The sequence below is a fragment of the Phoenix dactylifera genome, unplaced genomic scaffold, assembly GCF_009389715.1.
Source record: "Phoenix dactylifera cultivar Barhee BC4 unplaced genomic scaffold, palm_55x_up_171113_PBpolish2nd_filt_p 000771F, whole genome shotgun sequence".
Taxonomy (NCBI): Eukaryota; Viridiplantae; Streptophyta; class Magnoliopsida; order Arecales; family Arecaceae; genus Phoenix; species Phoenix dactylifera.
In genome coordinates, this window is record NW_024068142.1 from 189,463 (window position 1) to 216,926 (window position 27,464).

The 27,464-nt window shown below is 39.4% G+C and overlaps 2 protein-coding genes and 1 long non-coding RNA gene across 5 annotated transcripts; 2 read left to right on the forward strand and 1 right to left on the reverse strand.

Annotated features, from left to right (window-relative positions):
* Positions 1–797: 797 nt before the first annotated feature.
* On the reverse strand, positions 798–3,136 carry LOC120107125 (BURP domain-containing protein 12-like). The gene has a single exon (XM_039120293.1). It carries the CDS (start codon positions 3,074–3,076, stop codon positions 1,169–1,171), a length of 1,908 nt encoding a protein of 635 aa, XP_038976221.1. The 5' UTR covers positions 3,077–3,136; the 3' UTR covers positions 798–1,168.
* A 19,137-nt stretch (positions 3,137–22,273) lies between these two features.
* Positions 22,274–24,456, forward strand: LOC120107120. 2 transcript variants are annotated; one of them, XM_039120289.1, is made up of 3 exons: positions 22,274–22,425; positions 23,086–23,481; positions 23,581–24,456. In XM_039120289.1, exons 2-3 carry the CDS (start codon positions 23,091–23,093, stop codon positions 23,886–23,888), a joined length of 699 nt encoding a protein of 232 aa, XP_038976217.1. In that variant the 5' UTR covers positions 22,274–22,425; positions 23,086–23,090; the 3' UTR covers positions 23,889–24,456. The 2 variants fall into 2 exon arrangements, with proteins under 2 accessions (XP_038976217.1, XP_038976216.1); XM_039120288.1 differs by having other exon boundaries at positions 23,086–24,456.
* Positions 24,457–24,892: 436 nt separating this feature from the next.
* On the forward strand, positions 24,893–25,720 carry LOC120107121. Of its 2 annotated transcripts, XR_005509059.1 has the most exons (3): positions 24,893–25,053; positions 25,128–25,219; positions 25,317–25,720. It is a non-coding gene; the product is annotated as an uncharacterized LOC120107121 (long non-coding RNA). The 2 variants fall into 2 exon arrangements; XR_005509058.1 differs by lacking the exon at positions 24,893–25,053 and having other exon boundaries at positions 25,060–25,219.
* Positions 25,721–27,464: the final 1,744 nt, after the last annotated feature.

Below are 27,464 nucleotides of genomic sequence, written 5' to 3' on the forward strand. Positions count from 1 at the left end.
CGCATGCAATGGTGCACGATTAGTTGTTTCAATTGCTAGACTTAGACCCCTGCTAAATTAACACTATTCCTCCACGGACCACCAGCCCCCTGTTTCGAGGACAAGGCGTGTCCCCATCCTCAAGATGTTTTCTCATCTCTCATATCATCATGGACCCATACTTTGTCATTAGATTCAGATAATGATCTTTGGGATGGGCTCACCTTCACCTTAATTAAAATCCTTTCCCAGAACAATGACATTCTACCAACCACTGAGCCAGCTCTCAGCGGACAACAACATTTACTCACTGAACAATGTGAGAGATCCACGAGAAAATGGTAAAGTGACTTCAAACAGGTTGACAGATCCATGAAAGGACGTAAAGTCATAACCTCGCATGACGGGCCATTAATTCCATAAGCTGAAAGTTTCGTTAGAAGAGTGGAGAGCCATGCATGATGGCGATCTTGGAATTTGCATGTTGTCATAATAGCATTTCCAACGTAAAATTTTTGACTAGGAATCAAATGTGTGACCAAACACTAGGCCAAAATTCTTCAATTGAGAGAGAAAAGAAAAGAAAGTACTTCATATTACAATTCAATTCTGCGTGCAGAGAGATCTCCACCGCCGGCAATCCCCGTCCCCTGTCTCCTTCCAACTCAATTAAAAGTCACGATCGTTGATAAAAATAATTCTGAATTCTTACCAAAAGAAAAACTTCTCTCCTGCCCTTTCACCCTAAATTATGCAAGCTCGAAGCCCTCAACTTAATTATACGTGCAAGTAATAAATCCGACAACCTTTGCATGACACAACATGCGAAAGATATGATCTCACTAAACAAACCACAGCCTTCAAGACCGGGACACATGTTTAGTGAGACGTGACTAAATGTCGTTTAATGCTTCACCTAAGCGTTGAAATATTACTGTATCATAAATAGATTAAGGTCTTACAAGACTCCTGTCCGGTATTAGAGCACGTCAAGGATAATAACGAATAAAAAGTCACAAACCTTTTCATAACCAACGGCTAAGAAACTACTATTTTGGGCGGGATTTACATTTAAAACCAACAGCGCCCCAATTTCCAACTCACTCCGCTCGACTCAACATCCAAAGAATCGAAGTCCCCCTTATTCTCTTTCGCTACCTAATCAGGGACCCACCCGGACAGCGTGGGATCAATCAGCGACCGTCCATGTCATGTCCCCCTTGAAGATCCAGTGGCACACCTCTATCTTCCCTGGCCCGGGGCCCAGTGCCACAAACGCCCCATGTGCAGGACTCCAATCAGACGTGTCCACGTGACAGATGGCAACGCCGTGATTGATCTTCTCCTTGGTTTTGACGGTCAGGATCTCCGCCTGGTATACCCTCACCTTCGGCACCGAGTGGCAGTAGTACACCAGATACGGGAACAGGCTCTGGTGGCACGACACCGATTTGGTAACGCTGCCGCCGTTCACCCCCTTCACCTCTCCTATGAGAATGCTTCCTTTGGACCCATGGGTGTTCTCGGTGCTCCGCACCACAACGTTGTTCCCGAGAACGCTCACCGCGAAGTCGATCACGTCCTCCGCCGACGTCGCGCACCGCTTCGTCTCGCCGCGGCTCGGCGGCCGCTCGCACTCCGCCACCGTGTCCGCCGCCGCCTTCCCCAGCGCCGTGTCCGCCGGCATATTGAACACCCGTTGGACCTCGGCGGCGGAGAACGGGATTCGCCCGGCGATCGACCGAGGGAGGAACGACCTCGCCGGCATCCTGTCACTGATGTCCGGCATCGGCATCACCGTACCCTTTTTGAGTTCGCTTTCACGGAAGAACTTCCCCGGCTCCACCACCCACCGGCTCGTCGGCCTCCGCCGAGCCTTCAACGCCGCTGCGGCGGAGGATGGGAACGTGGAGGAGTTGTGGTAGCCGTTGAGGCCGATGATCCCGGTCTTGGCGTAGGCCTTGAAGGTGGTGTTATCGCCGTAGTAGGATCCGAACGTGATCGTGAAGTTGATGGACCCCTGGCCGTAGCCTTTGAAGGAGTCGGTGCCTTGGTTGAAGGAGTTGCCGTAGTTCTTAAAATCGGCGGCGCCGGCGTTGTCCTCTTTGGCGTAGGAGGTGAAGCTGTCGTCGCCGACATTGGCTTGGTCGCGGTAGTTGGAGAATTTCTCCGATGCAGCGTTGCCGGCGCCGCCGTACGACCGGAAATTGTTCTCCGGCACGTTGCCATTTTGGCCGTAGTTGGTGAAGGTATCGTTGGCGCCATTGCCGTCCTCGCCGTAGTTGTTGAAATCGGAATTCATGACATTGGAGTTGCTGCCGTAGCTGGTGAAGGAGAGGGGGATGCCGTTGCCGTGCTTGCCGTAGCCGGCGAAGGACTGGCCGCCGGAGTTCGTGTCGTCGGAGTAGCTAGAGAACTTCTGGACGCGGCCGTTGGCGTCGGCCTCGTAGTTGGTGAACTTTAAGTCAGGGACATTGCCTTCGTGGGCGTAGGAGGAGAAGTCGCCTGCGCCACCAGTGGCGGCGGTGGCGTAGCTGGTGAAATTCGCGGTGTCGATGTTTCCGTCGGGCTGGTAGAGGGCGAAGGAGTCGTCGTGGCCGACGGAGTCGCGGCTGTAGCGGCGGAAGGTGTCGATGGGGGAGTTCTCGGAGGCCGAATAGTTCTTGAAGGAGTCGGCGCCGCCGGCGCGGTCGGCGCCGTAGTTGGAGAAGTTGGAGTTGGAGTAACCGGCGAAGGCGGAATCGGAGGGGTGGGAAGCGTTGGACGAGGAGAGGGAGGGGGAGCAGAGGAGGCGGGCGGCGGCGCAGAGGTCAGGGAGGCGGGGGGAGAGAGCGGCTCCGCCGCCGGAGGCGGCGAGGGAGGAGAAGGAGGCGGTGTCAAGGGCGGAGAGGGGGGAGAGTTTGGAAACGAGGAAGGCCGGGAGGGGGCGACCGTTGGGGACTTTGCGGTTCCAGTACCGGATGAGCGCGGCTTTGGCGGTGAACGGATTCGGGGTGGCGGTTTTGGCGGACGTGGAGTTGTCTGCCGTCGCCACGAGGGAGAATGGAAGGAGGAAGAGGACGAGGAAGAGGAAGAGGAAGCGGGGAGGAGTGGCCATTGGAGAGTGAAGGATGGAATGCGTTCGGTGAGCGCTATCGGTGGTGTGTTGCGAAATGAGTAGAGGCGGGGAGACTTAATAGATTCGCGGAATAGAGCGGCCTCTTTGATCCTTGTGCTTTGGTGCGTTTTAGTCCGTTTAATCTCGGTTTATATATATTATTAAGACTTTTCAGTTATGATTATGATGTTTGGTTGTGATTTGGAGTAATTTGTTTAGAATATGATTATGTTAATATAGTATTAGTGAGTCTATGTTTTTTTTTTGGTTTTTTGTGTGAATATTTTTCTAAATTTTCAAAGTTCATGAATATTCTTCTAAAATTAATATTTATAACCATATTCTTATATCCGGGCATAATGGATCGTGGACACCGTTAGAATTATGAAATTACCTTTTGATCGCTGGGCCTCCCCTTCTGCTTCCTATTGCTGTTTCCGCTATCTCCTACCAACATCCTTTCACTTTGTTAGAAAATGAAAAACTTTTGTTCCCCTTCAACGTCATGATGGTTTTGCTGTGTCCCAATTCAACACGAACACCAAATAACATGATATAAGGGGAAGTGTTTTCTGATATCACCTGCAACACCTTTTTTATTGCAAACTTTGAGGGCATGGGCCTTGCATGACGCTGAAGATGCGTGGCGTCAAGCATTTTCCTAAACAACAGACGGGCTTCTTCCCCATAACTATTCTGAATATAGCATGGCGATCTAGTTGTTCAAGAGAACATATCCTTATTCCTCATCAGCCCACACACTCTGTGGGCTTTAGAGATACGATAGTAATTTCATAATTTTAATTAATTTTTACTTAAATAAATATGATTTTGGCTAACAATATCCGTAGAATCATTATGTTAAGGGCATTTATGCAAGAATACTGTTTTATGAGTGTATGAATGTAAATATTAATTTTAGGAAGGTATTAACACAAATTTGAATATTTAAGAGGATATTCATATATAAAAAAAAGGTACAAAGCCGGTCAATGTTTCAAGGGAGGGTAATTATTAACAAAATGGATTTTAAGGGTTGTTACCAAAACAAAAAATAGATTTTAAGGGTAGAGGATAATTTTCTAGCATGGATGTTTGCTCATTTTAAGGTGGAACTGTCCAAATAGGTCCACATGTCTTCCTCATGGATCTCTATTGCTCTTTTTACATGGTGGTCTGTGAGCTGAGTAGGCAGTGCTGACGAGTGGAGATGGAATCCGCTGCTCGCTGCTATTTAGCAGATGCTTTACTTCGCTATCCCTAAGGAGCCATAATCGAAACCCACTTATAAGAAAATATACATGCGAACGATGATGTCCTTTTTATTGTCGAGGAATGTTTGGAAGATCTTTAAGATGGCGTTTGATAACCTAAATGTGATTAGCATAGTGATCTTAGATCACTGGTGATCCTTATTTTGGGGTAATCTGATTCTCGATGATCCAAGATCACCGTATTTAGTATGCTATTTTTCAGTGATTAAAGATTCTTGAGTATTTATGTGTTAACTTTTTAGTATTTCATGAAAATCCAAAATCACTGACTATATAATACCAAAACTATCCATAATATATTTTACAAAAATATATTTATTCATCATATAAAATATATTATAATAAATTATTAAATAGTTATTAATATGTTCCATAAAAATATATTTATTAATCCTATAAATTATTAATTGTATAAAATTACATTAGTTATTATCATATAATTAATATTTTTATTTTATAATAATATGCTATTATTTTAATACTAATATTTATTTTATTTAAGAAAATAAGAAAAATATAAGTAATATATTAAATAATTTCATAATATAAATATGTATAATAATTATATGCAGTATAATAATATGTCATTATATAATAATTATTATAAAATTATATAAAGTACAATAATATTTTTCTATTATAATTTAAAATTATAATCGAATAATATGACAACATTATAATAATATATCATATATATATATATAATATATATGATATCAATATAATATAATGTAGATATAATATATTAGTATATTGATATACTATTTTTTTTATTGGATTGAGGGGCATTTTTGCTCCTAAATTTCATCCCAAAATCACCACCGTAGGATTATCATGGATACTCGACTTTAAAGATGGATTTTCTATCACTAGGTTAAGCGGTAATTTGAAGAGTAGAAGTAATTTGGAATCACTATCATGTATCATCACTATGATGTAACTAAAAATGATGGTTTCATCGCTTGCATCTATATTATTTTTGTATATTATTTTTTATCTTAAGATGATTATCTCATACCAAATGCCCCCTAAAGCCCTAATAGTGGATAATAGGGAGCCTAAAGGGGTCCTGTTCGTATAGAATTTTATATACGGACGGGTGAATATTTTGACGGCTTATTTGCGGGTTGCTCTACGAGCGTTGATGCTCGCCCATTGGACAGTCTACTTTACCGTGGACGACGTTGCCTGATACGGTGTGCTTGATTCACCGTGCGGCTTCGACCGCCACACAGCCATATCCTCCAATAAGAAGTAACAACCAAAACAAACAGTTGAATCATTATTTACCTCTACCTCCATATGACTGTTGAAGCTCCGAAGTGTGGAGGGGTAACTTTTTCCAACGGGAAGAGAGGGGAGTTATTACTTGCTCCATTTAATATGAAATGGCATTCTTCCTAGGTAAGCCAGCAGATATTGGATATAAATGCATTAAAGACACATTTGACCAGAAAGAGTTGGACTCTAAAATAAAAATAAAAATGAATAACTTTCATTTCAATTCATTCCTGGCACCAGCTAAATATATTCTGAATTTATTGCTTGCAACCCTTTGTTTCCTTTCATGCCCATCATTCTATCATGAGAGGTTCTGTGAAGTGACTTTTAAAGTATTGATAGAAAGCCCTCAAATCATCAATTGGTTCCACTATTCACCATGAGACCGGAATCATACACCAGCCACATTTATTTCCTCCAGGGACATGGCAGGGCAACGGCAGAGAACAAAGAAACCATGCAAAACGCGTAGCTCCCAAACCAAGTAACAACGGGTCAATGCAAGAAAGCCGACTGCTAGGCACGGATAGTAACTATTCAGGTATGGATGGGATAGGCTATCATCTGTATGCTAGGTACCGATGGTAACTATTCAGATATGGATGGAATAGGCTATTATCTGTATTAGTTCCATACTTCAAGGAATACACGACGGAAATGGATGGGATAAATAAAGTTAAATAAAATTTATTGGAGAAATCAGATCGGATAAAATTATAAATATATATATATATATAAATTAATTTTTTTAGTTTTGAAAAAAATATAAAATTATATATATTTGAATCGAATTCAGGATGCATTTTATCATCCCTTGTGGCTAAAATTCTTACCATTCAATCAGATTGAGTTGGATATTTGATGAGATGGAGTTAATCTTTTTCGGAAAAAAAATTTTTATATCTTGCAGAACTTTTTATTATTTTGGCGACCCCACTCTTCTTTCCGTTTCCATTGGAGGCTTTGGAGCTTGGTCCAGAGTCCCTCCTAGAAGTAGCCTTTTAGCCTGCGGAACTTTTTAACGTCAGGGGCGCTTCCAAAAGTTTGACACCAAAATGATAAAAGGTAGTTGGACGCAAGGAGAATCCTTGCTGAAATCATGAAGTTTTTTCGTACGAGGCTTCAGCCTAGCTATGCCTATAACCTAGGACGTGGTTGAGCAGCAAAAATTTTTATTTATCGATGATGCTGAACCATGGTTCAAGCTGAAATTTTAATAACATTCTACTACTAAAGTTGAAGTACAAAAATTAGTTTTGAAACAACGGAGGCTATGTTAGAATGGTCGATGCAAATCCTAACTAGGGTTGGTATATTACATATAATATTGAAAACGCCAAGAGTTTCCATAAGTAATTTAATGTATTATATAATCACTTGCTCTATTTAATTAGCATCAGAGTGATCTTTAAAATTAGGTGGTTGTGACATATATACCTCTTTTATGGAAGTGTCATGCAGGAAAGAGTTCTTTACATCTAGTTATTTAATTGGCCAATGGAAAGAGGCAGCCAAAGATAAAATAATGCATATTGCTGAAGAGAAGAGGTTTAAATCGATTACATATACCACAGCAAATAATTTTTTGAATCGAGTTCTGCACAAATGTGATTGGTAATGTTTGCCATGGAAAAAGACGAGAGAAATGTAGAGGAATCTGAAGCCATGCTTTATGATGAAGAAGTGAATGGGTTCGCGATGGATTGAAGAGAGGAAGGAATGGAATATATCGAAGAAGATGAAAAGATAGCAGAAAAATTAAGGATGGGATGAAGAAGAATCAAATAAAAAGATAGCGACCTCTCTGGGTAACGGGAAGCACATATATGACGCTCACAAAGTTTACTACGATCTAATAATAATGAAAAACCTAGCCGCAAAGATAGTGACCCTACCTTTAATGGCCATAAAAGCTTATATGGCATTGTCAGAGTCTCAAAAGTTAATTAATTAATTCACTTCTTTTTGTTGATTTTTGGAGTTTGTTATTTGTTATGTCCAGATAAAATCACGTTATTATTTTGCTGTTATTGGCTTATTGCTGTCATCTGTTGTTATATAGGCGAAATATGGCTGTGATGATACAGTCTTGGATATGTTAGTCACGTCGATCCACTAACATTAGCAAACACATGCAATGGTCTTGGATAACTAGTAACAATACTATAACAATGGTGCATGGAAAAAGGAAAGAGAAGAGAATAAGGAGAAACCAGAACTGAATATCTATATAAGAATTAGTATCATAATGACCATGAATTACATCAGAAAGAACAAGTCTCTATAATATGTAAGATCGAAGTCAGAAACAAATAGATGCAGCATGCGTGCGTGCGTGCGAGAGAGAGAGAGTGCGTGCGTGCGAGAGAGAGAGAGAGAGAGAGACTGCAGCATGTTTCACAAAATAGATATATGCTGCATGTACAAAAGGAAACTCGAGACTGTTATTGCCTGCTAACTGATCCAAAATCAGATTTTGGTTCTAGAAAATGAGTTTGATAATTTATTTGGTTGGATTTTGGTTTGGAATTTAAACGCAAAATAGGTTCGAATTTAGGCTGATCCATATTTGAAATTCCAAAAACTCAACTTAATTATATCCGTGTATGAATGTGTGTGCGCGTGCATGCATGTTTGTGTGTGTGTGTGAGAGAGAGATGATCAAAGGTAACAAAAATACTGAAAAGTGAAACCATCAAAACCATCTATCCTCGTAGCTGTCTATACGGTTCGTATATATAATGTTAATGATGCTTAATAATGAGGTAATAAATCTCGATACAACAAGTAACTTTAGAAAACATAGTACAAAGGATATGAATATACTGCAGTTATAGGAAGGCCTCAAGACCTCCTGGGCCCATTCATACCATTTGCAAAAAAGATAAAGCTATGGTGGTGGTAGATGGGCCTCATGTTACTCGAGGAAGCACCAAAATAACATTGCTTTGAGTGTACCACCTAATTTGAGTGCAAATAATCTTGGATAGTTGAACCAAGCAAGATTACTTCCCTAAATTAACCTTACTCGAAAACTCTTATAGCAACTATTTAGGTACATGAAGCTCTCCCCCCAGCTACTTTGTTGAGTTTGTTAACTAATGTCGTAATTTTTTCCAGCATCCGCCATGGAGTTACTGTGGACAATGGTAACCATTGGAGAAAGACAAAATGCCAACTTGTTTAATAGCCCACACCTAAACAAAGTTTGTCCTCTCCGATGACAAGAGAACAACATATAAACATATATATAGATAAACAACGCTGCAACCAGAACAGCTCTACTCCTCTTGGCGTTGCATTCAGTGGAAGACGTACAGGAGCAGTTAGAAGTCACAAGTCAGAACTCATGAAAACGGAAGGCTGTTTGAATTTTTTTTTTTTCCTTTGCTTTTTTTTTTTTTTTTGGGTACATAGAGGGCTTACACTAATTTCATATGAGCACCACCATGAGAGTCCAAAAATGCATGACAAGTTTAGAGAATCTCATCAAACTGGGGAGCAGTAAAAAAAACGATCCAATTCAGAAACCTTTCATTTGAAGGCACCGGAGAAAGACCCGCCGGAATGAATTCAAAAAGAATGTTTGGAGGAGTTCCTTCCATTGCCTTGCCGTCTTGGTGCATGTGAGCGTACGTTTATTTTTCCTTTTCTTATTATTATTTTTTTCTGTTCTCATTTGGGGACCTTCTTGGTCCGCGGATAATAAATGATTTGACCTCTTCGTTTGTGCCTTTTCTTCATTTTATTTAGTTATTTTGTAATGAGGGACGACCGCGATCCGAATTTTATATGTTTAATTAATTGAATATTTTCTTCTTTTTTTATAGCCCAACTCTCCCCACTCTATACTAACTAGGTTTCACATGCAAGACGTTGACGTGCCATTTTATGGGTCGGAATGGCAACAAAATGCACCATTAAAATGTAGGTTCATAGAGTGGGGTTCTATCTATTTTGGATCCATAAATTTGATCGGAACTTTGGCCCACTTGGAATCTTTGTTATGACCTTCGATAACTCCATTTCTTCTATAACCTTTTTCTCTTCTTTTTTTTTTTTCAGAAAAAGTAGAAGGGACCAATTCGCACCTTATATCCTATACTCATAACATCACTCGGGAGACAATACCAAAAGGAATCGGGGACGATACCAACAGGAATCGAACCCATCCATCTCTCATATTCAGCAGATTCCCACAAGGATTCCGTGTGATAAAAAAACTACTTGCAAGGATCACCCATTACAAGCTCACGCCATGTATCTGATCCTCTGTCTCAACGGCTACTAAACTAGTTATTTCTTTTCTCTATTTTGCTTTAACCTCAAGCCTTAAGAAAGGTATTTGGATGCAGCTAGCATTGTGTAGATGATCAAGCCGTGAGCAATGCAACGGGCGTGATTTTAATGAAAGAGGACAGGCTTTGCCTAACCCATTCCCATAACCGATATGATGGCTTTATTTTTTAGCAAAAGAGGTGATGCCTTTATGAATTCAACAAATAGTTCTAGCAATCTCTCTCTCTCCCTCTCTCTGATTCCAAACCTAACCGAAATCCATGGCTTAAGGTGTTTGATTTATGCAATGGTTTTAAAAAATAATCCATGTTATGTTTATAAAACTAGGTTACTTGAGGATTCTAGTTCTCTGTGTCATAGAAAAGCCCATACTTGTGACGGCCCAAATCCAAAGCCCACCTCAAAAAGGGCCGAAGTGATATGGAAAACAAAAACACAACTAATTATGTGCCTAAGTGCATATCGTATCTACGATGAAATTGAGTTTCTTCTTCTCCTCCTTCTTCTCCATCTTCTTCTTCTTCTTCAGTAGGATAAAAAATTTGTTTCGATCAAGCTTGGACATTGTTGTCGGAATAGTTGGCCTACGAGGACCAAGATGCATAATTCATGAATTTTGTTTAAGCAGTAGGATACAACTTTGTTTCTGTCGATGGTTGGACAATCTTGTCTGAATATTTGATTTGGATGGGCCAAGATGCATCACCACATGGCAGCTGTACTAGTTGTGACCTATGAACACTAAAGCTATTACCTTATGGTATATATAAGACTTATGCAAATGCAACAATACTACGATTTTGTTGACATTTAGTTCAATAGTCTCTCTTTTGATGGAGAGACAATTAAACGATTGCTAGAAGTTTGGTGTCCAAGAGAGGAGATATAAGGAGATTCATGCATAAAAAGGAGGTGGCCCCTGTTGGTAGGAGAAGGAGCTAGTCTAGGGCTTGAATAAAAAATTACTAACACACCTCCCTCGTATCGGATTTGTATTAGGATCGGTGAAAATATCAATGGGTCTCATTTTCTTCAAAAAAAAAGAGTAAAATGAGAAAAAAAGCTAAGGAGAGCACAACTAGTCGACAATCTCGGTTCTAGGAAGTTGAACATGAGTTTGGTTTTAAAACCTAGTCAGCATTAATGTTTATTTTAATGGGAGGCGTTGAAATGTTTCTTATTTTATCAGATGAACCTATTTGTTTCTCTAAAATATTATTTGGGAGAGATCTCAAGTTTACACATTCTCATCATCGGTTAATATTATCCAGCTATACATCCAAAAAGGAGGGTGAATTAGATTTTTCAAAAACTTTTTAATAATACAGTGGAATAAAAAACTTAACAGATGATTATTAATTCCAACAGAAGAGTAATAAGTAGATATGCAAAAAGTGAATATATGCAACACAAGCAATATAAATACACAAGATTTATAGTGGTTCAGCGCCAACTTTGCACTTACGTCTACTCCCCAAGACTTTTTTTCTTGAAAATTTTACTATATCTATCCTATATTACAACCCGATTGTTTTATACAGGATCACAATCAATCTAGTTGATTTTTTTTTTCCAGAGAATCAACTAAAACCTATACCGATCGTTCTACTTAGGCTCACAATCAACCCAGTCAATTTTTTCAGGGCAATCAACGGCAACCCAGCTGTTTCACGGATACAGCTAAATCTTACAAGCCTACTGATTTTCACGGTGTCAACTACACCAAAATCCCACACGAGATTTTCTAATATTTACTAAACAATGATGGAAAAATACATACACAATAACCTCTACAAAGGTTGGATTGATACTGTTGAAGCTCAAGTTTGATTGCTCTGAAAATTGAGATCTGAGTGAGCAGAGTTCAGCTTTTTTTGTTTTCCTTTCTTGTTTGTTCTTGATCTTGTGATGGAATTCAATGATTGGTAGTTGAAGCTCTCTCTATGGATATTTGGAAGCTCACTCTAATGTTTGAGGAGGCTTTAAATGATCACTTCTTAGATTGATCTTCAAGTTGAAGCTTAAAAAGTAGTGTTCACTTATATTTCTTTTCCTTTACCTTATCCACTCAATATTCTTAATCCATCTTCTTCTCCAATTCAATTGGTAAGCATTATAGCTTAAAAAGTTCTTGGAGAGCCGTTTTTAGCTGTTGGAGAGAAGAAAATAGCAATTGGAAGCTGTTGTGTATTTTTTATGCTCGCAAAAAACTAGCCATTAAAGCTGTCACGCGTAGAGAAGCTAGCTCCTGAAGTGCTGAGGCCGGCTCGTGAAATCCTGGGGTCGGCTCTTGACGTCTTGAGCTTGACTCTTAAAGTGTCTGAAAATGGTTGTCTGATGTTTTTGACTAGTGGCTTTCTGGGGTCGACTCTTGGGGTTTTGGAGTCGACTCGTCCACTACAAAAGCTTTCGAAACACTTCAAATACTTCTCCAAGTTTGAGATTTATTTTTTTAAGCTTTTTCATGTTTCTCTGACCTTTCAAACTCACTGAACTGCCTATAAAATAAATTGACTACTTCACAAAATCATTAGTATCATACTCAAATATTTTGTACTCATCAAAATCAATCTATTGGGTCAAAAGTTAATATTGCATGGTACATTAGTATATATTCTCGGTGCACCTCAGAAGAGCCAACTTGCTTCCAATCAACCCGATAGGGAGCTAAGCATACCCGACTTGATCACATATAGACTTGGGCACTGGGCCGGGCCGCCCATGGCCCAGCACGGCCCGGCACGAAGCGGGTCGTGCCTGGCACGGCCCGCTTGCTACAGTACCGGGCCGTGCCAGGCACGGCCCATTCAAGGGGGCCGTGCTGGGTCACGGTTTTCTGGCCCGCGGGCCGAGCCCGGCATGGCCCATTAGGGCCTGGGCTGGCACGGCCCGCTTCTTGGCCCGCGGGCCAAGCACGGCACGGCCCGCGGGCCAGCCCGGCACGGCCCATAAGGGCCTGGGCCGGGCACGGCCCGCGAGCCAGGCCCGGTTCAGGCCCTTATGGGCCTGAACCGGGCCCGGGCCGTGCCTGTCTCCATTAAAATACCCAAAATACCCCTCAATTTAGCCCAAAATACCCCTCAATTTAGCTGTTTTTGGACTGTTGGGAGGGGCATTTTTTGGAAAAATCCCAAAAATAGCCGTTGGAAACGGCTATTTTCTCCCCCCCTCTCCAGACGGGCCGTGCCAGGCACGGCCGTTTGCGCCCGAGACGGGCCGTGCCAGGCACGGCCCGTCTCGTACCGTGCCGGGCCCGGCCCGCCAATCGACGGGCCTGGGGCCGGGCCGGGCTTCGGTTTTCTGCTGAGCGGGCCGGGCCAGGCACGGCCCGTTTAGACCCCTGGCCCGGATCTAATCACATATAACTTAACCGTCAGAACTAACAAATACAAGTTTTAAAAATTAAGAAAACTTTAGACATAGCTCTTACATTTACCTAGTGAAAAGTATAGAGAAGCCCAAGTCCAACCGGCCTAGGAGGTTGGAGCCCAGCTACGAAGTTTTTGCTCGTGCCCTAGGGCCTGTCTTCAAAAGTCCTGTATACTGCTCTCTAGGGATACCTCAAACTAAACTGTTCTTGCGGTATTAATCCCATCATATCATTGCCAAGGAGTCGTCTCCATCGAGCGGGTTATTTTGGATAATTTGCTCCCCCACGGACTAGCGTAACGGGGCTCAAGGGCAAGGGTTTCCGAAGGGAGTACTCGAAGGTGAGGGCGAAACAATGGCCCGCCATGGGCGGTGCACGAAGAACTCTTCTGACCTTCCGCTCTTCTTCTCCGGGGCCTCTTCACCGGTTTCAATAGGTCACCCTCTTCTTCTCCGGCTTCGGCCTTTGCTCGCTTCTCTCGCCGCAGGCTTCCCTTAGCGATTGCCAGGTATTCCCCGCATCTTCCCCGGCTTTTTTTTTTTTGTCTTTATTCTTTTCCTTCTTCTTCCTATTGGTTTCTTTCCTTTTTGCGGTTTAAAATGTTGTTTTTTCCACGAGAAATCTGTAAAAGGTTATTTTTTTTATTTGTATCTATGCTTCTTTTGTGGGGTGCCTTCCTTTTTGTTGTTGGATTCATGGTTTTGTTCTTGAGTGCTGTTCCTTTATTCGATTTTTTTTTTGCAGTTCGTTCCTTTTTCTTTCCGTAATAATTGTTGTTCTTAGATATTCATGAGAAAAATTTCGTTTTTGCTTAAAACTTTATGCTTCCACTAGTTCTTTTTCTTGAATGTTGTTCCTTTATTTGATTTTTTATGTGTTCGTTCCTTGTCCCGTTGATACTTATTTTTCTTCCTGTTTTCCCATTTAATATTTCCATTTTCTCCACGACTATCTACTTCTATTACGTGGTAAACTTGTTATATGTGGTTCGGTTTACGAGCCTTTGGTATCAAACCCGTCGCCCTTCTTCTTATAATCATTCTTACTGTAAAGTAAATAGTAGCTTCTGATTTCAGACTTTTATTATCTCTATCAATTAAAGGGGGATGGCCATTCTTTGTGTATTTCATGGCCTGTTTGTATTCCTAAGAAATGAGGTTCTGCTATCTTTTTATTGAATTTCTTTCTGTTACGCTTCTTTCATCATATAATATCATCCCGAGACACTTTCAATATCCATTATGGATTTTACTTACTTTCTCTGTTGGTATTTATAGGCTTCCGGTGGAGTTGGGGTTGTGCGCAGTCTTTGATGCCACTGCACAGCATTACTGCTTCTGCACTGCTCACTTCAATGCTGTCTTTAAGCCTGGAAACTGGGCATGGCTCTCAGAAGGTAATTCCTTGTTGTTCCTCGCATTCCTGCATTTTGCACTTTGGGTTCTGTAGAATCAATTGTGTGAAATGTAGTGTATAGATTTACTTGATTTTAGCGGTATATATGATATCCAAATGCCGGTACAGCTTTCGCTTTCTATGAAGGTTTTACTTGATTTATACTTTTGCTTGGAATGGTCCAATTTAAACAACTCTAATGCAGTAAATTTAGGTGTTTCAACTGTGGCCCTAAGTTAGAGGACTATGGTTGCCTGGAGCTTTAGCTTTACGACAAACCGACAACTCTTCCAATATGCATGAGTGGCAGAATTTCTTGCAATCCTGGGCAAACTTCAGCTTAGGCATACAAAATTGTACAAGGATATATGGTGAATGAATTACAATAGTAAATTCTTTCCTCAACTGCATGAGTTCTTTCCTAATATGTTCCATTTTAAAACAATATTGTTTGTATGAGACTTTGTAGCAAACACATTAATATTCTAATATTGAAAAAGGTTGGGGATTTTTTTCTTGATCAAAAGATCCTTCCATACCATGCTTGCACCATTCCTGACATGAATCTGAATATGCTTTGATTGAAAGAATCCGAATGGTGAATATATCTGCCACCAGAGACTTGATAACTTCCAATAGCTGCATCCTACAATTCTTTCCCTTCTTCTTTTACCTGCTTCTGCTACATGTAATTAATCGTTCAACAAACACCATTGGCTTTGATACCATATCTAAACAGTCATTTGCTGAAGTGGGAGTTTCTTTTTCTTTGTGTCTTGCAAATCGCTTCTAATAGCATGTACTTGCATCTTTCTTTTTCTTTGTCATTTTCCCCCACCCTTGCTAACCGTGGAATAATCTTTTTGTGAATATTATTGATTTTGATTTCATATCTATGTGCAAAAGTTCTCTTTTGAGCCTTACCTGCCTGTCCCACCTTTTGCATAGGATTTCAACTTTTTTTTTCCAGCAAGAACGTGAATCCCTCTTAACCATGATCCTCCGCACCAGATGGATTTGTTCGCATGATCTGTCCCCTTAAGGAATTCAAAAGTAGATAATTTGTTGTTATTTGATCATTAAACAAGACAATTTAGAACATGTGATGTGGTAGGTGCAATTGTTGTATAAGGTCTGGTTACACGAAATAAGATAAGCCAGTAGATAAGACAACTTGCGCCTCTAACTGGCAACCTTTCTACTTAGTAGGTATTTTCTTTTCTACCCATTATCATTGTCACGTTACATTGATTTCCATCAAATATTCTAGGCGTGAATGTAATGTTTGTTGCCTAAGGTGTTAAGTCTTGTCCAAAATCGATCGGTTTTGGCTAAGACTGACATGAAATTGACTAGTTTGTGAGTTTTAGCGGTCTTGGCTAGTTTCGACTGGTTTCAATGGTTTTGATCAAAACCAGCCGAAACTACTGGTTCTTTTTCCTTTGTGGTAGGACTTGCAAAATATAATGCCTCTCTGTTCTCTAAACATCCTGCTAATCTGATTATGAGTAGGTTTTGAACAAATTATATTCAAAAAAGTTCTTACTTATATTATACATTGACAATTTCCAATCTATCTTGCTGATCTAATACAGCAGTAATTATGTTATTTCATGTCTACATAGGATTTTACTTCCCCAATTTTTATATATCAGTTCCTAAAACAATAAAAATGTTAATATATTTGATTAAAGGAGGTTGATATAACTTTTATGGTTAGGGCACTTGAAGTATCCAATGCTTTGACATTATAATGGAGTCTGGTATTGGACAAACTTGTGTCATAGTTATACCTAAAGGAGATACCACATCACTTTATTTCTTGTGACTCATCAATCATGCTCTAAGGGGCATGGGTTCCATCAATACCATGCTCAAGAATGAGTGGAATTCCAAATTTTTATCTGAGAAGCCTCTAAATATTCTCTTCATTGTCTCCCCTTGGAATTATTGGAAAATGGAAAAGGGTCTTGCAAAAGTCTATCTTCTATTCCATTTATATCTAATAATTTTTAGGCGCATGTATTTTAATGTGATACTATTGAATAGATGAAGTGTTTAGAAGGATGGCCCTTGATCATTCAAACTATATGAATTCTGATCCTAGATAGCTAAAAATTCAAGAGTAAAATGAAATTAACTTACCTTAATCTTTTTTTAAATTTTTTTTTTGAATTTTATTCTGACTTTTTTGGCCAAAACTATCCGAAAACCAAAACTCTACCTAGGGAATTAACAAATTTCAAAACATTGATCTTGCCTCAATTACACATGGTAGCGACATTTTTTTTTGTGCCGTAGCTTTGAGGCAATCATCTGTTAAGTCAAAATGCGCTAGTGCTTCATGTGATGCTAGTGTTTTCTTTATGGATGATTTTGCCTAGCTAATAGGTCAAATAAAATTTATGCAACAAAAAGGTATTTTACAAATCAAAATGTAAAATTGCTCCATGTTGCTAGTATTCTCTCATTTCATGATTTTGGTCAAACAGCCATAGTTGCAGTTATATACTCTTTGTTTCTGTCAAAATACATTTTTTTTCTTTAACAAATCCCACTGATGGTAAACAAGAGAAAATTCATATTCACTACAGAAAGGATTGATAACCTTGTTTCTTGTAATATTGTGTTGGACATCATTTTGTCACATCAGTAAATGAATACACATCTTTAATAGACTAGGTCTAGGTGCTGATATTTCTTTTCCCATTATGGTTATTACTTCAATAATAATATAGATGCTACTGTTTTCCTAATTTCAGTGATTGGTGAGCATATAATATTTGAGATAACTATTGTTAATCTAGGAACCATTTTTATTTATCATCTTGAGTAGTGTCTTCGTTTCTGGTAGATTCCACAATTTTAATTAAGCAAATATTTGTGAAGAAAAGAGGAGGAAAGTTATTTTCACAACAGAAAGGACTTTTTTTGATGTTTTGCCTCAACAATTTTTCTGTTGGAGATTTTTTTTTCAGGATTTTTTGCATGTTAGTCTGTACAATCTTTCATATTTGCATATTAATCTCCGCCATCCTACCAATTTTTGGCATACAAGCCCCTTGGGTTACCTAACCACACCTGGACGAAATATTCCTGGATTTATTCCTCCAATGATATTAGTTTGCCTAAGGCTTTCCATTTTAGACTATTGTCACCCTTAAAAATGAGGGAGGGAGGGGAAGGGGGAAGGGGAAAGATGCGAGGTTGTGAGGTGGCTAAGAAATATGAGAGGAGGGAGGCACAGAGAAAAGAGAGGGGGGAGGCTCAGCGAAAAAAAAAAAAAAAAAACTGTCCCTGATCTCTAACTTCAGCGCACTCCAAGGAATATTCAGTCTTTTTCCAGCTCTAGTAACCCTTTAACTATAATTTGGTTAAGGAACATTAGTGGAAGGACTCTTGACAATTGGTGAGCTTGTCATGCCTTCTCCGACCATTTCTTTGAATCATTTTTTGGCTTTAACTGGAGTTATTATCTTTTTCCTGGTATCTTAACTCGCATCATAACTCATTGGCTACTACAATCACCATCTGCTTCCTTTTTCATCTCGACCAATTCCTTAATATTTCAAGGGCAAAGCTGTCATCTTTCTGTGTTTAATTTATGCAATTGATGGTGCATTACCTTCACTGTTAATTTACTTGCTCAGAATAACACAATGCTTCAATTGGTTGGTTGTCAAATCATGCAGAAGTGTTTTTATGCTCTCCTTTTACAATTTTATCATTGTGAACCATCTGCCAACCAAATATTACTCTGTTGTGCGTCTTTAATTCTTAAATACTGGCTGAAATTTCCACTAACCTTATCCTTGATTTTGGTGGCATGCTGTAGGATTTGCAACGCCTCTATAGCAGGACAGATGAACTGGGAAAAAAAGCAGGGACATTCTGCTGTTTCAGAGCATATTCAGTTACCTTCTTGTTTCAAAAAGTATTTCCTTCAAATATTAGAGAACCCCACTGGCGTTTCAATGGCCAATTTCTGAGTGGTTTTTGGCCAAAACTTTTCATCGTTTCATGCAAGAGCTAAGTCGAGTTCACTTTAATACTTTTCTGATGTTATGTATCTCTAAACTTGAGAAGATCAGCAATATGGCCGGCCTATAAATTTTGATGATAATCTTAGTCAAGTTGATTTTTCGGTTATTTAGTTCTGAATCTTTTTAGGGATTTATGACATTATGCATGCTGGTACTGCTTATGTTTAGTGCATTTGAGGGAGGTTTCTCTATGAATTGTGTTTCAGTGAGTTTCCCTATGCATTTTGAGGCATGCTATTCCATTACTCACATCAGAACTGCAGAATACCTAGGAGAACCTTAGGAAAAACCAAAAAGTTGATGAACTGTTCATATGTTTTTTTTACTTTAAAAGTTATAATAAGATGGCAGGATTTATAAATATTATGTTTGTAGAGATTTTGTAAAATTAAATGTTCCTACCGCAGAAAGAAATGTATTTAAGAAGTATATATTTCATAATTTTCTGAAAGTTAAACCGTTTCAGTACATTCTAAAAAAATATATTTGGAGATTATCAGAAAAAGGATAAGATAGCATGTTCAAGACATGGATTTTCTGTTCTTCATTCACTTGGTATCCATAACTTACTGCTTGGTTCTGAGAAAATAATATACCATCGAAGTATAGGACCTCCAATGTAAGATCTTTCCCGGGGCCACTGGTGAGAGTATCCATAAACTGCCCAAGGATTGAGGGTGGTTGGTTATTCCAAAGAAAAGCATGGAGACCAAGGTGTGCCTAAGCAAAGCCTTTTGTCTTGCTGAGTTGCAGGGGTGGAGGAAGGCCTTGAAGGGGGTCATTAATTCTGGATATAGATTTATCTAGGGAGCATAGCTTTCATTCAAAATATATGTTGGGTATGAACTCCATGCAGGAGGAAAGGAGTTTGTGACAGTATATTATCATGCGATAATTCGAACATTAGGCAACTTTTCATCAACTTGTTATATGTTAAAGCAGACTACCATGATAGAATGGGAGTCTCTTAGACACAGAGAAATAGGTGCAATTTTCACAAAATGATTGAGGCTTCTGGAACGATGCATGCAGACTTAGTGATTTCATTTATGTTGGACAAACAAAGCCTCCATGCTGTGAGTCTCATTTATGTTTGTTTATTTTGTTTATCGTGATTTCCGTAATAAAATACGCAGGATTAGAATTCAAATGGTTTGGACTGTGCAGAGCAAATTGCATGCAGTGCTACCAAATGTTTCGACCGCCACGAAGCAAGTGTGAGGAAGGATTTCGATGATGCTGGTCATAGTGATTGGTATGGATCATTGGTTTTGAATGGTTCCCAATATAGATTCCACAAGAAGGGCATAGCTGCATGATCAAGTTTAGAAATGCATGCCAAGGGAGGTAGACATTTCTAAAACCTTAGAAATATACAAGCAGGAAATATCAGCGTTTGCATAGAAAGCAGTTGAGGAGGGTGCCGGTTCTACTTTGCCGAGCTAAAATTCTTGTATCAATTCTGTCAATGCCGTGATGTGGATTGCTTCCCTCCTGGGCACTGTACATCGAACGCTGGCATCATTACTTGCTTAAGCCTAAACTCTCTGATTATTCTTACTTTCAAAGTTTCATGGAGAATTGCCACTCTGTATTGTAGGACTTTGGAGAATTTGGGAGGAGGAAAAAAATGCGGACTTCTCTGCGTAAGTTTAAGGTTCTTCACATCCCTGTCCGGCTTTTTTTTTTCTCTAATTTTTGCTAAGCGCTTAGCGTTAATTAACGCTTAGTCCTTCTTTTCCTTAATTTCTTCTCTCTCTTTTTCAGCTCTTTTAATAGATCTTGGATCACCGTCCCTCTATATTAAAGAACGAGTACTTCTCCGCGTACCCCACCAGTCATAACCAAAAATGAGTGGGTAAATCAGGTTTTCAGTGTCATGCATATTGATATGTAATCAAAAAAATGGGGAAAAATGCTACAGACTTGAAAAGTGTGTCAACTTGTATTTTTTTTAAAAAAAAGGATTGTAAATATGTTAGACTCGTTATTAGTAACAGGTAATTTATGGGAGGAAACTTCAAGATTTAGCTTTGACCCTCCAAGAGGCTCTTGTTGGTCTTTAAACTTTGTTATAAGCATAAGCAAGGTTTTATTAGTAAAACAAAGGGAAAAGGAAGATACAATAACAAAAACGAGTGACATAAGCTTGCCTCTTTTTTTTCAATAGCTTATCTATAAGAACTGGGATGAAACAAACCTCTGACCTCTTATATAATGCATGAATATGCTATTACTATAGCTAATCGGCACCAATGAATGCTTGACATGTGGCCACTTTAGATTTATCTCCTAAATATTTTCTTGCATTCCACCAATGAGTACTTTAATCTAAATGGAATGGCCAGAAAAAAATTGAGGAGACAAATCTAAACGTGGCACTATCTAATCCCTCCTCCAAACATGAACACAAAATGTAAACACGGGCACATATGCATGCATAAAGCATGCGCGTGCAAGAGAGAGAGATATAGAGGATATCTCATATCATTCTAATGATGGATATATGGTGATAAGTGGGAGAAAGAAGACCTATTCATCATTAACATGAGTCTCTAATGTTACCCTTTGGTCTTTGGAAACATTACAAATGGAGAATGAGTGCTTCCTTCCATTTTACACTACATATCCATCATCCTTGTGGCGGGCCACATTAAATTTAAGAATGGAGCATACCTTTCAAGAACTTAACCACATCATGCAATTTAAGCCTTCTCCTTAAAATAAAAAATTAAAAGAAAAAGGAAAATAGAATGTGTTCGACTCTAGTAAGCATGGATCAATGTTTTATATCTGAATCAGACAGTGAAGCAGCTGTTATCGACCGAGGTTGTAATCCAAACGGAGAGATAAACCACACATGAAAGATCAGCTGCAGTTGATAATGTAAATAGTAGCAGTTGTATCTTGCCTCAGATGGTGAATAAAAGCATCTCTCTCTCTATGGAGTGTAAATGTGGAAGGTTCACCATATAAATGCTGAGAGGATATTGTCATGGACTATGTTCTAAATGTTTGAATCTATTATTACAATCCAGATGATCATATATCTTGTTCCATCATAAAATTGAAGTAATGAACCCATCACCCATGGCTAAGATCTCAGCTATCAAGTAAAATTTGACAACACTCATTATTGCTTTTCTCAATTCATGGCCCTCACGATGAATTGGATAGGGTCGACATTAAAAAAATAATTAAAAAATAAAAAAGAAAGAAAATTGGATAGGTTAGACATTATTTTACTCAACAAATTTGGTTAGAATACGTAAATCATCCCCCTCGGACAGGAATGCCTCCCCTCTCCCTCTCTACTGGAACAGGAGGAGGGTCTTTTGGCCATTTCGCCCTTCCATTCAAAGAATCCGAAGGACGAGACTACACCGTTCCAAGTCCCAACCATCTCAGAATCCCTCCGATGAACGCCACTGGTTATCTCTTTCTTCATTCCCGTCCCACTCTTGCTAGTGTCAATCTTTTCTGATGCCCAAGATCGAAACTTTGGAACAAATTCAATTATTCTGAGGCCTTTGTTTATAGTATTCTGGGTCCTTGATTGATGTTCTTATTTTTTTGCCTCCTTGATCGCTACTTAATCTTGGCGTAGGTCAGGGGATTCGTTGGTCGATTTTCCGACTTCGGTTTATCTACTTTTGGATCAGAATACGAGAATTTTGTGCTCTTGAGGTAAAGATGGGACTTTTAAGGTTTTCGTTTCCTATAATTTAATTGCTCGGTTACGTAAGCATGTGATCTTCTTTCTTACATGAATGAAAACAGGAGTCCCCATTAATTTTCTGATGATTTTGTCTGTTGTTTTTCTACTGAAATCTATTTTCCCTTGGATCGTGCTAACGCAAAGCTAATTTTAGGTGAATTCTTGATAGGTGGTTAAAAATTACATTTTCTGTGGGTTAAAGCAGTATTATCATCACCTGTTTGATAAATGTTCTTGATGAGTCTTCATCTATGATACTTTTTGCGATATGTTCTTATGTGACTTGACAAAACTGATTCGTATTCTAAAAGATTTGGAGTTGGATTTCTTCATAAGTTTTCTCTGAATTCACTATTCTTGCTTTACACTGCTTGTAATTTTCTGAATTATCTCTCGCGCTTTTAACCAAGAATTTATATAACAATTTGCTTTTCTAGTGATATTTCATGATGACATATGTTTATTGAACAATTTATAGGAGTTTAGTTAAGATTTGCATTATCGCAGCTAAATTGTGAGGATTAGCTATTTTATGTTGATGATTATTACAGATTTCAATATATAATCAGGCCAATTTCTTACACTTTGTACTTTGGCATTTTGCTCTGTTGCTTCCCCTTACTTTAAAGATAAGATGCCAACATTGACTCCGGGGACTCTACTGAAACTCCTTGATGGCATGAAGGTGGGTGCTGCCAAACCGATCGGCGAGCACCGGAGTGCGCTCTTGCAAGTGTCTGACATCTTGCCAATAGATGTCGATGAAAAGGATCTCTGGCCAACGCGTGGGTTTTACATTAAGGTGTCTGATTCTTCCTATTTTATGTATGCTAGCCTACCATTTGAACAAAATGACCTTGTTCTTAGCAACAAGATGCAGCTTGGGCAGTTCATGTATGTAGATAGATTAGAGCCGGGCTTGCCTGTTCCGGTTGTCAAGGGAGCAAGGCCATTGCCTGGAAGACACCCATTGGTGGGCAGGCCGCAACCTATTGTGCCAATGATAGAGAATGGAGAAAGATTAGGTACAATTCTTACTAATTGTGCAGTCGCTTCGCCTCGTAGAAGAAGCTTATGGGGACTGAACATGATCCCAATGAATGGTGTTTCTTCACCTAAGCTAGGGAAGTCAGCCATGTTGGATTTTGGAGAGAGAAAGCCAGTCAAGGAAAGAACACAGACTTGCCTGATTTCTCCACTGATAAATGGGAGATTGCCCAAGGAAGCATCAGAGATGGCTTTTGGATCACCAAGGACTGGGAATATTCTGTCTAAGATAACACATTGGAAGGGAGAAATTGCCACTAAAATAAGGGAAAGCAGCATCACTTCAAAATTTCGCAGGAACAAAAGCTTGGGCAATGAAGGACTTGGAATCCCAAGGACTCCCTCCACTGTATGCACCCTTCTCATCTTTCCTTTCATCTATTGAATTAGTAGTTTTATATTATCCAGCACCTATTATAGTATTGAAAAAAGTTACCAGACAAAGGTCACTTGCAATAGCTAAAAATCATGTGCAAGTCATTCTCTGAGCTTACCAATCTGCTAAAGATAATCCAAATGTCTGACAAGAAGTACAACTCTTGGTTTAAGTAATTGGGCAAACATGAATGCTTTTACCAAAACTAGAATAGACGTTTCAGTTACATAATTTTGTATCCATATATAAATTTTATCCTTGAGCTCCTTTTCACCAAAAGTAAAGAGAACTCTATAAACTGTAATCTAAGCACATATCAATTGGCTTCTGTTTAATTTGGTGTGCTAAGATAGGTCGCAAACCCTTACATGGCTGATTTAATCTAAAGATCAATTCATGGATCAATTATCTCATAAACTGGATTGTCTTCATCAATGGCTATGTGCTCAGATTACATGCATTGCTACTTATATATCCATGAAAAGGAATGTTACAAATGAAATACTAAAACTTTTTATTTTTTTTGAGCAATTCTATGTCTTCGCAGCAGTTAAATTTGAGCAACCACCCTCCCCCAACCAAAAACAAAAAAGGAAAAGAAAAGAAAAAAGCAGCCCATGCTCTTTGCACTAGCACTTACTAAACATCATAGATTTCTACATTTGAAATTCACACACCACCTCTTATAGGGTCTCTTACCATATAATTTGTTAATTATGTCAATGGATATCTGCCTTGCTTTCTGTGTACAATGGTGTCCTGATCAGAAGGTCTGGGGAACTGGCATGGGTAGGTTGTATTTTTTCCTTTTTTATATAAGAAAAAATAATTGGAGGAGGGGGTTAGATGAAAAGAATAAAAACATCTAGGGTGATTCGAATGAAGATAGAACAAAGAGATATTTTAACCTCATGTTCTGCCAGGCACAATTAAGATACAGAAAAAGGAAGTTCCCTAAATGATGCAGATTGCCATTTGCTTATTTTTTTTAGCTTATTCTTTTATTTACAGAGAACTCAACTACTGCCCCTCCCAGTATTCAAAGTGTAAGAAGGGCATTCTCCTCTCATGCATTTGATGAAAAATGTAAATCAAGCAAACGTCACCAATTGCAAGGTACTCCAGAAAACTCCATTTTTCTCACATTACCTGGAAAGCTCAGTGACTAGGAAAGGTATGATATCTTATTTTCTACTTCTATTTCTTTAATTGGACCTACGAGAAAATATGCTGATAATGAACTGTCAGGAGGCTATACGTCAGAGTGCAGCAGCAAGAAACACAGCTCTTCAAGCACTAAGAGATGCTTCCGCGACAGAAACTTTAGTTCAGGTTCTCAAGTAAGATAATCTATATACTTTGCATATCATAATCAAAAAGAATTAAGATCTTGCATAGGTCTCAGGTAAGATAATCTATGTACTTGACTGTTTGCAGGATGTTTTCGGACTTGAGCACATCTGCAAGACTAGATGCTCCAGCTGTTTGTTTCGATCAGTTTCTAACCTTTCACAATGAGATTGCAAACATAGTGAACAATATGGAGGCAATACAAACTTCCACTGCTGGACCAGTGATAAAGAACACATCATCAACAAACTAAACAACGAGGAATATTTGTTTATTGAATGAAATAGTAGATAACTTGACTAGCCGATATGAGCTTGCTAATGTTCAAGCAAGAGCAGAAGCATTTTCCAAATTGGATTCATTCATGCCTGACAAAATGAAAGCAAACCTTGGTAAAAGTTCAAGATTAGATGTAAACAAGAATAGATTCCTGGCTAGAAAACGCCCTGGTTCTGCGGTTACTGATGTAAACAAAGATCAAAATTCTAGCTTGTTCGATTGATTAAATTGGCTAAGCAGATAAAACCGAGGCTGAAAACTGGTTTATGGATTTCTTGGAGGCAGCATTGGAAGCAGGTCTGAAGAAGACAAAGGAATCATCAATGGTTGATGATGAGAAGCCAGACTGCTGCCCTCGGTCATTAATTATCAAAGTCATCAACTGGGTAGGGTGGAGCAGAGTGACAGCAGCAAGAGACCAGTTCATCTTAGAGCAGCAGAGGTGGCAAGAAAGTTGAGGATAGAAGTAAGAATCCTTAAATTGGATTCTGCGACCGCATGCATTGTGTCATCCGATATGTCCATGGTATACAAAAATTTTCTCTTTTCTCCTCAAAATGATCAAGGATAGAAGTAAAGAATCCTTAAATTGGATTGTTTCTTGTGTATCCTAAAGATGAATACATGGAATTTTTTTATTTTATGATTGATGAGATAAAAGCTTTTCTAGTAGAACCACAGATTGCAACAGAGTCATGATTTCAAAAAAAATAAAGCACGAAACTTGAGAAAGCAAGAGACGGGCGGTCGCCTAAGGCTCCGGAGTCCGTAGAGCTACAGTGAAAGCTAGTAAGCTACGCCGCTCCGGCGTACAAGACGTGGGAAAGAAGACGTCCGCAGGGCTACAAGCCGTGAAAGCTACTTGCCTGCTTCGCTGTTGCCTGTGGGAAATCGCTTCAGCCTTCAAGATGACGAGACGTGGAAAGAAGTCCCAAATCCCAATCCGATCGCTGTAAAGCTGGTAAGCGCAGCACAGTAGCATTATTCTTCCTTCGCACTGAGTTCGCAGGCAGCAACCGTTCCCAAAGCCGGTCCCAAACCCCATCTTCCCCATTGCTTCTCTAGTTCTCTTCTCGGCGTTCTCGAATTCTCGTAGTCGCAGACTCGCTCAGCCGGCCGCCGGCGGCAGTCAAGCTTCTCATAGAGTCACGGCCTCATAGGCGAGGCGGCGACAACCTCCTCGGCGAGAAGGTGAGACCAGATGGCCTCTCTCTCTCTCTAATGCGTACCGAGCCGGGCTGGAAGGGAGGGATGTAGGAATCGTAGTTCTCCCTCATCCTTCCTCTCATGTAGGGGTCGCAGGAGTCTAGTTGGCAAAAAAAACTAGTACAGGAAATTGCTGATTCTTCTTCACTGTTTTAAATCTAATCTCAGATGCTACGCTTTAGATAGATTTTTCAAGACATTTGGTGATCAAAGACTAGCTGATGACTTGATGCATAACTTTCCATAATAAACATGTGCATGCAGTCATGATGAATGATATGATCAGATGTATTACTTCGTCAAATAATCTTAGGTGAGGCACTTGACAAGGCTAAGCAAGCATTTCCATGCTTTTATCATTTGCATTATATTGGCTAGAACTTGCCTCGTGATATGATCTCTAATATATTAGAGGAGAAAGAGGACGATTGAAAATAGAGATTTTTTCTAAAAATAAAGAGTTTTGGGATGGACGGGTTTCCTAAGAGTTCTTTTCTTGTTATTTTTCCAAAGATCCCAAGGCTCTAGAATTTCTCTGATTATAGAAGTTCTCCCATCTTCTCTTTTATAATGGTAAGGATTTTGGAATTTTAGATTTAACGCGACTACGTTTTTTTTTTTGGAGCTTTTAACAGCTTCCCGTTTCCTTTCTGGTCGATTTCTATCTCACATGGGAAGATGGCACGAAGACAGGTTTTCCTGTGACAATATCATAATGTTTTCTGGTTAATTATTCAAGCTGATTCTTTT